The 12,845-nt window shown below is 43.4% G+C and overlaps 1 protein-coding gene across 2 annotated transcripts in view; it reads right to left on the bottom strand.

Moving 5' to 3' along the window:
• Window positions 1-12,845, bottom strand: part of snrka (SNF related kinase a) — a 62,090-nt gene that overhangs the window by 10,658 nt on the left and 38,587 nt on the right. For both annotated transcript variants that reach the window (XM_062991441.1, XM_062991440.1), the window contains exons 4-5: window positions 3,071-3,283; window positions 640-774 (exon numbers count right to left, since the gene is read on the bottom strand). In XM_062991441.1, the coding sequence (XP_062847511.1) occupies window positions 640-774; window positions 3,071-3,283 (348 nt within the window). The remainder of the gene's footprint in view (window positions 1-639; window positions 775-3,070; window positions 3,284-12,845) is intronic.

The raw sequence follows: 12,845 nt of genomic DNA, 5'->3' as shown, positions 1-12,845 counted from the left end.
GAACCCGCTGTGCCACCTGGGCGCAAGAGTTTTACTTTTTATAACTTTGTTCAGTAATCATTTTAGCATGCATGTCTGGCTTGTTTAATCTAATTCTAGTCCACCTAGGACGTATGGTGGTCCCTGTTGAGTCTGGTTCCTGCAAAGACGCTTTGAGAGACGCCTACCTGATCAGCTGCCTCAGTAGAGAGGATTCTAGTAAGACATCGAACTCATAAGGCAGATTATTTAGACGCTCTACTTACTAAGCTGACACGGTTACAGTTATGTTTAATACAGATTAAACATCAATGAGGATTTATTTACATGTGAAAAGAACGCTGAATGCTGGGATTGCTTTTGGCGCTGAGGAAGTCGGATCATCACTCAGAATTAAGGCGCCTCAGTAGGAGCATTTTAAGGAGTCTAAGAATTTAGACACGCCCTATTCTCAGGGGTGTAGGATGATGTAAAGATCACAAGCTTTTCAGACAGACCCAGTTGTGTGTACTGTAACAAGTGCTATACAAATAAATCTGATTTGACTTTCAAACACTATTTAACGTTAGTATGTGGTTTGGAACACAGCCACGTATTCCGTGCCGCACCATTACTCCTGGCAGGTAGTTTAAACCAGCGCGGGACGACCTGTACCTGTACCTGAAATGAGCCTTGATGTTGCTGGGGCTGGAGGAGCGAGGCTGCACCTCCTTCTCCTGCTTCTCCCGGAGAATCCGCTCAGCCAGCAGGAAGTAGGTAGCCGTGATGTGGTTGTACTTGTTGGTCTCCAGGGCTCTGGGGGAGATAAAGAGCGCGTGTGTTTAGAGAGAGTGTGACGGGAACAGCGTTTCGTCCCACGTCCTGCCTAAATAAACATGCACGCGATTGTCATCGAGCCCCCTCGTGCTGATATAATGAAGCTGGCCGGGGTTTAGGACGTTCTCGGCGTGGTTCCAGAGCTCCACGTTGCTGGAGGATTAGATTTTAATGAACAAACAGCAGACACAGGAGCATGTTCGAGCCGTTATCTCCTGGAACAACGTGAATAGGGTGAATCTATTATAATCTATTTACAGTGCAGGAGAAAAAAAAAATCCTGCCTCCCCTGCAAACAACCCCGACGTCTTAATATAGTCCAAATACAGACGCCTAAATTATACAAAATAACATCTAGTTAAGCAGGAGGCATTTCAGAGCAAGCTCACAAGATTGATAGAGTACAACCACATATCAGAAAAAGTTGGGACGGTATGGTTCGATGGTTGTTTGTTTATTGGTTTGACGCCATGTCAACACGTTGGTTACATTCATGGCAGGATCGTTCAGTCTTTTCTTTATATATCCGGGCATAACATCATGAGCACTGACAGGTGAAGTGAATAACACTGATTATCTCTTCATCACGGCACCTGTTAGTGGGGGGGGGATATATTAGGAAAAATGGGCGAGCGTAAGGATCTGAGCGAGTTTGACGAGGGCCAGATTGTGATGGCTAGACGACTGGGTCAGAGCATCTCCAAAACTGCAGCTCTTGTGGGATGTTCCCGGTCTGCAGTGGTCAGAATCTATCAAAAGTGGTCCAAGGGAGGGACAGTGGAAATCCGGCGACAGGGCTCATGATGCACGTGGGGAGCGAAGGCTGGTCCGTGTGGTCCGATCCAACAGACGAGCTACTGTAGCTCAAACTGCTGAAGAAGTTCATGCTGGTTCTGATAGAAAGTTGTCAGGATACACAGAGCATCACAGTTTGTTGTGTATGGGGCTACATAGCTGCAGACCAGTCAGGACGCCCATGCTGACCCCTGTGCACCGCCGAAAGCGCCAACAATGGGCACGTGAGCATCGGAACTGGACCACGGAGCAATGGAAGGAGGCGGCCTGGTCTGACGAATCACGTTTTCTTTTAACTGGGGAACACACGGCACCAGGAGGCACTATGGTTCCTAGAATTAAAAAGACCACGGCTGGTGGACGAGCATTTTCTTACAAAGCTCCACAACTCTGGAATAATCTTTCTGCCTCTGTTCGGGATTCGGATACAGTCTCGATGTTGAAGTCTAGACTGAAAACATATTTATTTTCTCAGGCTTTTGATTAGTATAGACAAAGGCGCAGAGCTTGTGGGTTCTAGGTCATAGAAACTTGTGGTGATCAGGGACGTTGGGTTGCCGTCGTTCTGCCTCTCTTGTCCGATCACTCAGGTTTGATGACGGTGGGGGAGGTGGGCGCTGATGTCCTGTGAAAGCCGTCATGACTTTGTTACCTGCTCGCTCTCCCTTTTAGTTATGCTGTAATAATCAGGGCTGCCGGAGTCTAAAACTCTCTGTAAAACTGTTTTACTCAACTAGCATTGTACATTATTAACTACATTCTTTGTTGTTTGTTGGAGTAATTGCACCAAGAATGACAAGAACTAACTACAGACTTTATTAAAGACTAGACCGAATAACAACTCTATTATTATTATTTGTTTATTTATTTATTTATTGCCAGTTATAACTTTTAGATCATTTAATTCTGTGTTTGTATGATTTGTGTAAATCGTGTATTTATTTAAAGTATCCTCCAGACCACACAAGAAGGACCTGCTGAGTCTGGTTCCTCTCAAGGTTTCTTCCTGTCATTTTCAGGGAGTTTTTTCTGCCACAGTCGCCCTCGGCTTGCTCAACAGGAGGTTTTTGTATCTGTTGGTCCTGGATTTTGTAAAGTTGCTTTTAGACAATGTCTATTGTAAAAAGCGCTATATAAATAAAGTTGACTCGACTTGACTATGGGAAGAAGGCGAGTCGGCGGAGGCAGTGTGATGCTTTGGGCGACGTTCTGCTGGGAGACCTCGGGTCCTGCCGTCCACGTGGACGTTACTCTGACACGTAGCTCCTACCTAAGCATTGTTGCAGACCATGTTCACCCTTTCATGGAGACGCTATTCCCTGATGGCTGTGGCCTCTTTCAGCAGGATGATGCGCCCTCAGTGCTGATCCAATGCCCGGATAAAAATGGTTACAATGGTTGCATCAGGCTGGCCAAACACTGTGCCACTCAGACGGTTTGTATGTACATAATCATTAGTCGAGGATAAAACTGGACGTACTCGATGATGGCCTCCCGGTCGGCGATGTCTCCGAGCACCATGCGCTGGATGATGGAGTTGTGTTCCTCCTCAGACAGGTTCTTGTGGGACACCAGAGGTGTGCTGAACTTGGTCGCCGGAGACGGGTCCACCCCCTGCAGCCAGGGGTGGCCCTCGATCTCCTCCAGCGACGCCCGCCGCTTCGGGTCCCTCTGCAGCATCCGGTCTATGAGACTGTTAGAGACGACAAAGCAGAATAAACAGGGCGGATCAGAAACTAACAGCACAAAATACACGCCTCTTACATTTACTTAGCATCTGCGCAGCTAGAGCCAATGATGAAGAGTTCATTTTATTTTAGATTCATAAAACTGAAGAGCTAATCAGCCGTTTCTAAAGTGGATCAAGCGGACGCCATTGAATAATGAATCGGAAGAAAGTTCACACTGTAAAATCTTCCAGTTGCTCAACAGAAGCGTCCTTGAAACTCAAATAAAGTAGCTATTAAGTTTAACCTTATGAGAAAACTTTCCTTAGATTTATTTAAGCCAGTCAATAAAATATGAAGTTGAAAACGAGTTGTATTATTGTGCAGAGAATAAAGTATTAAGGCTTTGTGAAAAGGGATCAAGGCGTCGGGGGAACGACTATCAGAATTCAGAACATGCACACTCGTGAAGAACCATCAGTGAGAAAGCAGAAGAGGAAGCATCTGCTTCTCCGACCCTGCAGTAGCCATTAGCGTCCGATAATCACACTGTAATCAACAGGGCCGGTGACGCCAGACTGTGGGGTACAAATTTAGCTTCTGATGATGATAATACGGATGGCCTAGTAATCATGTACATCACATTTGAACCTTTGGTCATTTCTGGCATTCAGCAGACGCTTTTATCCAACAGCGGCAACTTGGCAGTGGTGGGGCTTGAACCAGCAACCTTCTGATTGAATTTCTTAAAATGCAATTCTTTTCCTGTGTATTCCAGCTTCCAGTTTGGAAATCTGGGTTCAGAGCACAGGGTCAGCCTTGACCAACAGTGGCTGCATGGCATGAGTCGGGATTCAAACCCCAATCTTGATATTGATAGCACAAAGCTTCACCCACTATGCTATCACTGTACTCTCAAATGTAAAAAGATTATCTGTAAACCAGCATATGTTTTTGGTTAACACAGAGCAAAGGATTTCATACCATTAAAATAATAAATAACAAAAAATACAAAGATATAATTACGCACAAACAATTAAGTCCTCCTGCTATTCCATACAGATCTAACACAAGTCAGAGGTAGAAATTCATTTAAATTGGTATAGCTGTTCAGATTTTATGCAGTTTATTCAATGATAGGCTGGACGGACAGATGAATTTGGGTCAATCCCATGACAGGAAGCAGCAGTGACGGGTCTGTGTTATTGTTTCCAGACCACTAATCTGATTCTTATTCTGCCCGGGGATCTAGATCAGGGTTTTAAGCCTGTTGCTGATTGGATTTTAAGGAGAGTGGTTATCTGTGTTAGGGCACCGGTCTCTCCTATAACTAGGGCTCTACTAAATTCATGGGAAAATGTGCTTAATTTTTACGGATCTCATTTTTTTAAAGTACCACATTTTATAGCAGTCATTAAATAAAGCTCATGAATTCAATGCTGTTCGTGTTTGGACACACACCCATTCCCACGTCCACAGAATCGGTTGTTAGTTTTCCAAGCTCAGTTACCCGAGTCGTGTTTTTAGCTGCTTTACGCTTCCACATCTTGGACATTTTTGCCTCGATTCTTCGCTCTGAGGGAAATCGGCTCTCAATCGCTGCGTGTGAACTGTTCAAAGACTCGATCCAAGCGGCTCACAGACCCAAGAAAAATATCTAGCTTGTTAAATGTCTGGACCTGTCGGTGACTCTAAATCACGTAGTGTGAAAGGTGCTGTGATCAGGTTGTGATTGTTGTAAATGCAAGATACAGAAGGGAATCCCCGGGGGAGGAGGAGTGTAAATATGTGAAACAGGGGCAAAATATAGTTTTTATCAGAATACATTTACATTTTCAGCATTCAGCAGACGCTTTTATCCAAAGCGACTTGCACAGTGAGCGGAACACGATGAGCAATTGAGGGTTAAGGGCCTCGCTCAGGGATCCAACAGTGGCAACTTGGTGGTGGCGGGGCTTGAAACTGCAACCTTCTGTTTACTAGTCCAGTACCTTAACCACTGAGCTATCACTGGCCGATGAATACAATACCAAACCATAATACTAACACTGCATTTGACTTCCAAATCTCTCTTCAGAACTGTACAGACGATCCCTGCTGGCCGTGTAGCCAAACCCGCTCCTTCAGCCAAATTCATTTATTTTTCCTCTTTGATTTTACGCTGCACATCAGCGCTCAAACGACTTCGATCGCCCGCTACTTGTTGACTTGCATTTTTGGACGTGGTGTCATTGAATTATCATTAAACCCCTCGTCACTTCTCGCGTGTTCTCATGACAAAACGTAGTTTGGGAGACCAGACAGACTCGTCTGTGATTCCTCCTGGTGATGGATGGTGTAACTTTGACCTTCGCTGAGAAGCCATGTGACTTTTATGGCAAAAGAACGCGGGGTAGCGTAGTCAGTAACGTAAACAATAATAATAATAAATAAAAAGAATGATCTTGCAATATAATACAGAAGCATCGTCTGTAAGTAGTGGCGTTTATATTCTCAGTTGTTTGTAAATGTTTAGTGAGTATATCACAGCGCTTTAGTTACAAATTTACCGTAATTAAATACAATTGTTACCGTTACTATAGCAATTAGTATCTTTACACAAAATGCTAACTCGTTAGCTCTATTTTATGTTTAGTTAAATCTCATATTGTACCAGATGTAACACTTGACTACAGCTGTGTGCTTTTACTGTATTAAGTTCTTTATTGTTTGTATTTTTACTTCATTCTGGTGCACACAGTGTATCACACAGCTGGGAAGCAAATAAACCGACTGTATTCTGAAGAGAGCTGTCTGTCTGTCTGTCTGTCTGTCTGTCTGTCTGTCTGTCTGTCTGTCTAGCTGAGAAAGGGGGATAAACTATTAGTGAGGGCAGAATGATTGTCTTAAAATACACTGTAAAATCCTAAATAAACTGCATCTCTCAAAATGCTTGCTGATTTTGTGACCTGCAAAGTGACCCATCCCACCAGTAGATGATGTTAAGAAATATTTACACATGATCCTAAAATGTACAAGAAGATAAGCAAGAAAATTAAGCATGAGGAGGAAATGTAATGAAAGTGAAAACAAGTTTGTGCTTCAGTAAGGGAAACCGGTGCGTCTCTTGTGTTATGAGGCCGTGTCTGTGGTAAAGGAGGACGATATAAATGCAGAATTCGGCCTCCAAGAAAAACAACAGACTGCAATCAGAGCAGGATACGTTACAATCGGCCCTTTGAGGGCCACAATAATGCTGATGTGGCCCTCGGTGAAAATGAGTTCGACACCCCTGGTGTAGTGTGAATCTGGCATCAGCTGGCACTTTTATCCCAAGTGACCTGCAATTGTGACCAAGGTGTTCTAGATGTGGTGGTATTTATATGAAATACCCAACTACTGTAGATATAAATGATCTTCCAATGTGACGGTCGTGTTATAAAACGCCCGAACAACTCACGATGGAGAAAGAGAACTCCGAGCAAAGTTCAGAAATCAGTGCCAGCTTATCTCTATAGTGCACGGGTATTGAACTTGAGCTTAAAGCCCTTACAGATCAGTGTTTATGTCATTCTGAGCATTAAAATAGTCCTCTTTTTTTTTTGGAAAACATCTTAAACATAATGAAGTCGGTTCTTAAGTATAAGGCAGAGGTCCGAAGCAAAACGAAGAGGAGAGTCTTGATTAAACGCTGCCCTGACGGTCTTTATGATAATCACCGTCACCCTCCAGCTCCCCGGGGAACCGGCCTGGCGCCGATCGCTGATAAGATTCCAGCTTCATTCTAGTATCCACAGCGAGCACACAGAGCCGACGAACACAGATCCACCCCCCCCCTCCAGCTCATAAAGAGCTTTCAGTCAGGGCTACATGCCAGCTGTTGTGCCTGCGGTTAGCGCCAACACGTTCAGAGCACCACATTGTTCACATAGCTTCGGTTTAAATGAATTTTCCATGGAAAAAAAAAAATCATTTGCGTGTATGTTGTAACATCGTCTGCATGTGTCTTCATTGTAGAGGAATGAAAACGAGCAGATTAAAAAAAGCTCAGCCTACATTTTTCTGACCAGGCATAACATCATGAGCACTGACCGGTGAAGTGAATAACACTGATTATCTCTTCATCACGCCACCTGTTAGTAGGTGGGATATATTAGGCAGCAAAGTTGATGTTAGAAGCAGGAAAAATGTTTTGACCAAAGTGTGATGGCTAGACGACTGGGTCAGAGCATCTCCAAAACTGCAGCTCTTGTGGGGTGTGTCCCGGTCTGCTGTGGTCAGTATCTATCAAAAGTGGTCCAAGGAAGGAACAGTGGTAAACCGGCGACAGGGTCATGGGCGGCCAAGGCTCAGTGATGCACGTGTGGTCCGATCCAACAGACGAGCTACTGTAGCTCAAACTGCTGAAGAAGTTCATGCTGGTTCTGATAGAAAGGTGTCAGAATACACAGAGCAGCAAAAGGGGGACCAACACAATATTAGGAAGGTGGTCATAATGTTTTGCCCTCACAGTCGTTTTCTTTATTTTTTTACTACTTTATCTATGCACTTCCTCCCTTTTACTGCCAATTTATCATAGTCAATTAGTCTTCCTCTGCTAGGGACCTTCACGCGCATGGAGAGTCTCTGTACAGGCGCCTCGGGCTACTAACCAGGGTTCTTACACAGCCCTCTTTTTTTTAGTCCAGTCCTTTCCCACCCAGCAGACTAGTGGCTGATTTTGACTGCTAAAGGTACTGCCGATTGTGTCTGCCAGGGGGCGCCCAGCTGAGCTTCAAACATTACATTTAGGAGACGCTTTTATCTAAAGTGACTTACAGTACTGAGACAGTATATTGTTGCTCAACCTGGCAGTGGTGGGGCTTAAACCAGCGACCTTTCGATTTCTGTTCTGGTACTTTAACCGCTAAGCTACAACTGCCCTGGCGTGCTGGTGGAATATCCCGCTGTGCCACTTGGGCGTCGCCCTTACAGTCGTTTTACAGTTTTTACTAAAAATTTAAAAGCAAACGCACACACACACACACACACACACACACACACACACACACACACACACACAGAGTACATTTCTAATCTGCTAAAACACTAGACTGTGAGCCATCAGTTAAATGATGCGAAATCTAACATCTGTCAGGATACGGGGAAGCATCAGCGCCCACAGCGTGGCTGACATGCACACGTGTGAAGGCACCGCTGACGTGGAGGCGTACACTGGGATCTGAGAGAGACACAAGCTGCCACGTATTCACACCCAAAAATCCTCGATTAATCGAGCGAGACGATGCCACGCCTATGACAACGTGGCTTACTACAGGACTTTTCAAACCCACGACGCTTAGGTGGGTTGCAACCCAAAAATAATAATAATTAAATAAACGAACTTTAACAGGCACATAAAAAATTAACTTGTACATGAACGCCCCCTTGTGGAGGCTGTACGTTAAACCTTGTAAACCACAGTGGGAGCAGATTGCAACTTTATTCATTAAATAGTTTTATATTACATTTGTTTTTTTTTTGCATTTACGATGGTCAGACTTACAGTGTTGACTGAATACAATTTGAGCAAGCGAGGGTTTAGGGCCTTGCTCAGGGGCAACTTGGAGCATGTGGGATTTAAACCGGCAACCTTCTGAGTAGTGATCGGCCGATTAATCGGGCCGATTTTTGGCATTTTTTAGATAATCGGCATCGGCCGATATATGTGCGCACAAGGCCGATATTTAAACGTTGCCTCCGTCAGCTCAGTGACTGTATACAGTCATCGGTCTGGCTGTTGTTAGAGCGCCCCGTGTGTCCATTTTGCCACTCTCCAGGCAGACATCAGTGAATGCACAAGAACAAGGATTGTAATCCTCCAGCCTGTAGCCGCATGCCGTCTCATCAGAGAAAACGGTAAGAATGTCTAAGCCTTCTTGCACCACTGGCAAGAAAATATCTCTGTCCTCCACCCTCCTCTGTTCCCAGTGAGAGAATTTTTAGTGAGATTGGGACCATTTATGAGAAGAAAAGGAACAGGCTCACTGGAGAAAATGCAGAGAAACTTTGTTTCCTGCATTACAACTTGCTGCTTTTAGACTGGGACTACTAAAAAGAGAGGCTGAGAAAACATTCAGTGAGGATATTGCCATTTTATTTCAAGACTGGAAACTGTTTCCTACAATTTGCTGCTCTTGACTTGGACAGTGTTTACAACCTTTTTTTCCCCCCAAATATTTCACTTTAACTTTAACTTCATTATTTTTTATTCACAAATGTTTTTGTTAATATTTTATTTATATTTTGATTACTTATCTAAATGCTCAAACACAATGCACACACAGTTTGGTGCTTAAATAATGGCTCCTTAAAAGAAGTTCTTCTATGTGCAACTAACTGTCTTCACTAAGCATGTTTGTTCATTCTTAAAAACAAAAAGATACTGCTATCTGCTTGTGTATGTTAAGTGCACTGAAACCTTTGAAATAATTTGTATTTTATTTAAAGTTTTTATTTTTTTTATTTAATTTTTTGAACGGCCAAAAGAGCAAACAAGAATATACAGTGATAAATAAATGTTTATTTAAGATCATTAATTCTGTTTTGTTGTATTATTATTATTATTATTATTGTATTTTTTTGTTGTAAAAAAAATGGTATTATCGGCTTTATATATCGGCCATCGGCCACTTCTTTCGTCTAAATATCGGTATCGGCATCGGCCATTAAAAAACCCATATCGGTCGATCACTACTTCTGAGTACTACTCCAGTACCCTTACCACTGCCCTTACCTTAATTAAGTACATTTCATTTTGTTTTGTGCGTTGTTTGCGTTTCCTGGGTTGCGGTAAAAACATGTACAAAATGTACAAAATGAGCGTCCGAAATCGCATACTTACAAAGTACAGTAAGTCCTGGAGGTAACGGCGGACTCGACATACGGCGTTTCGTGGTTACGTCGCCATCTCCTATAAATTCATTAAGGAAGTCTTGTTCCGTCATTCCGATATACGCCGTCTGAGACGGGAAAACAAAGTTCGCACGGGAACTAGTTGGCGAGCGGAGCGGACGAATATTTATTTATTTCCTTTTTATTTTTACTGTTTCGCTTCATTACTGTACTGTGTATGTGCTCCATGTGAGTGACGTAGACGCTTATGTATGCTCATGGGTTCCGAACGGATCTCCGACGTAAGCCGAGGACCTCCTGTACGTACTAGATACGAAGAAGTACGCGCTTCAGTACAGAAGTGTGCAGCATGCCTGCTCTATGTACTACGTCCGCCATCTTACCAACGTCAAGTGATGACGTGAGGACGTAATATCGCCATAGTTACAGACCGCGTGCTCATTACAAGCCCCACTCGCCAACATTTTGGATATTTATCGTCTTTTTGCGCTAATCATAACGTTATTTAGGGTCGTACGCAATAATAACGTTTTTACTTTGTTTATCTTACTCTCACTTATAAACAGAGGACTCTCAGTTTTCCGCCATCTTTCTTCTTCCGCTTCGAACGACCTACGCAGCTCCAGCTGAATTATGGGATACCTTAGCGGACCAAAAGTGTGCGTCGTTTGCATACTCGAACATGGCTGCCCAAGAAGTAGGCCGTCCGGGTACTTCTCGCGTACCTCTTTATGTATACTGTGTATTCGGACACACTAACCGCTGTCGCGTACTACTGAGTATGGGAGTGTGCGATTTCGGACGCAGCTCATGTGAAAGGTAAAAACACGCGCTGGAACCAGAGCTGGGATCTCGAATACATCGTATCGAGTCTCGGCTCTGCCTGCCGGCTGGGCTGAGCCGCCACGTGAGCAACGGTTGGCCTGTCGTTCGGATAGGGACTCGTCGTAACTGATGAAAGTACGACATCTGCTGGCTGATTGATGGTGCGGGGAAATACAGAAACACAATATAATAGAAAGCAAATGCTAATTGTGACCGAATACAGTTTGAGCAATTGAGGGTTAAGGGCCTTGCTCAAGGGTCCAACAGTGACAACCTGGCATTGACGTGGCTTGAACCAGCAACCTTCTAATTACTAGTCCTGTACCTTAATTGATGAGCTACTGACCTACTGACCAAACAAATGATAACGTGCATCATAAGGGTACTTGCTCAGAGGGTAAGATACTGGACTAGTCATCAGAAGGTTGTCGGTTCAAATCACAATGCTGCCAAACTGCCGATGTGCCTGAGCAAGGCCCTTAACCCTCAGCTCGAATTGTATACAGTCATAATTGTAAGCAGTAGAAATCATGTTTAAATAGTTAAATATATTAACGATTTTATAGTCAAATATAAAAAAACAAAATGTAAATCGACTCTTGTAGTCGGGAGGCAATAAAGCCTTAGCAAACAGCCAAGGTGTGACATTAAAGCATGGCGCCGTCCACCGTCTGTATGAGTAAAAACAGAAGTCATACAGCTTAGTGTAATATTTATACTGCATACTGATTTAACAGCACAGAAATCCTTATCAGTGCTTCTCTGTTCTTCTTTCCATCAGTCCTAAAGGTCGATCGAGTTTTCTTTAATATAAACACAGCAGATGGAACCTCATTAACCACGCGGTGAGCAAATCTGCCGGCTAAATATCGCTCATTCACCTACAGTGCATCATTAAAGAAAGAAGCCATCACGAGGCAGGAGAGCGAGCGTCACGCGAGGAGGACCGGGGCGTACCGAGATGCTCTAAGTGGAGCGACAACAAGAGCGACATGGGCCGTTTCCGTCCCCGGGATACATTTATATTTACACAACAGTTAGTTCCGACCTTACGATCTGATTGGTCGAGTTCCGTTCTAACTAGGGATGTAACGATACACTCTACCCATGATGCGATACGAATGAAATTGAAGACAAATGATGACAAAGTTTCCTTTTATTATTTCTCTTAAAAAATTTAAATAGTGTATTTGAGCTTATCTTTTATTTATCTAAATAATGAAGGCCCTTTTATTTCTGAGGTAGGTACAAATTCAACATTATAATAGTAAATGAATAATACAAATAAAGAAAGTATCCTCACATGAATACATTTGGCTGGAAAATCCCCTACCTGCCAACTTTGTGAAGTGACGTCAACCGGGCGAGGTGAATAGCGCCGGCGCCCTCTGCTGTTTAAAGTGAATATCGATTCATCTTAAATGAATAACCGATTCGAATTGTGGCACATGTGCACCGATTTTTAACTGTCTTGTGGTGCATCGTTACGTCCCTAGTTCTAACCGTGCTGATATCGGTGATAACAGTTACGGCCTTTTCACACCACAACTGTGTTACTCCGCTGACGCGTTGCCAGTAACGACAAGCTTCATGCACACAAGCCGGACTGTTGGACGCCGATGCACGTCCTACAGAGCAGCCTTTTGTTTCTAACTGCACAATGAACGGAAGTGTGCAGATTAACATATACAGATAACACAATAACTCTATCTTTTAATACTTAATTAATTTTATTTTTAGCTTTTTCTCATTTTCCTTTCATCTTCGCTTATTCATATTCGCTTATTATTATTTTTATTCCAAACTAGCGTTACTTTGTGGTGTTAAACTATACGCCTTTTTCAGCCTACTGTGTTAAGGCAGGGGAGGGAATTTTTACCGTTGTATAGC

Source organism: Trichomycterus rosablanca, chromosome 3 (assembly GCF_030014385.1).
Source record: "Trichomycterus rosablanca isolate fTriRos1 chromosome 3, fTriRos1.hap1, whole genome shotgun sequence".
Taxonomy (NCBI): Eukaryota; Metazoa; Chordata; class Actinopteri; order Siluriformes; family Trichomycteridae; genus Trichomycterus; species Trichomycterus rosablanca.
The sequence above is the reverse complement of the archived record's forward strand: the minus strand, read 5'-3'. Positions and strand labels throughout refer to the sequence as shown.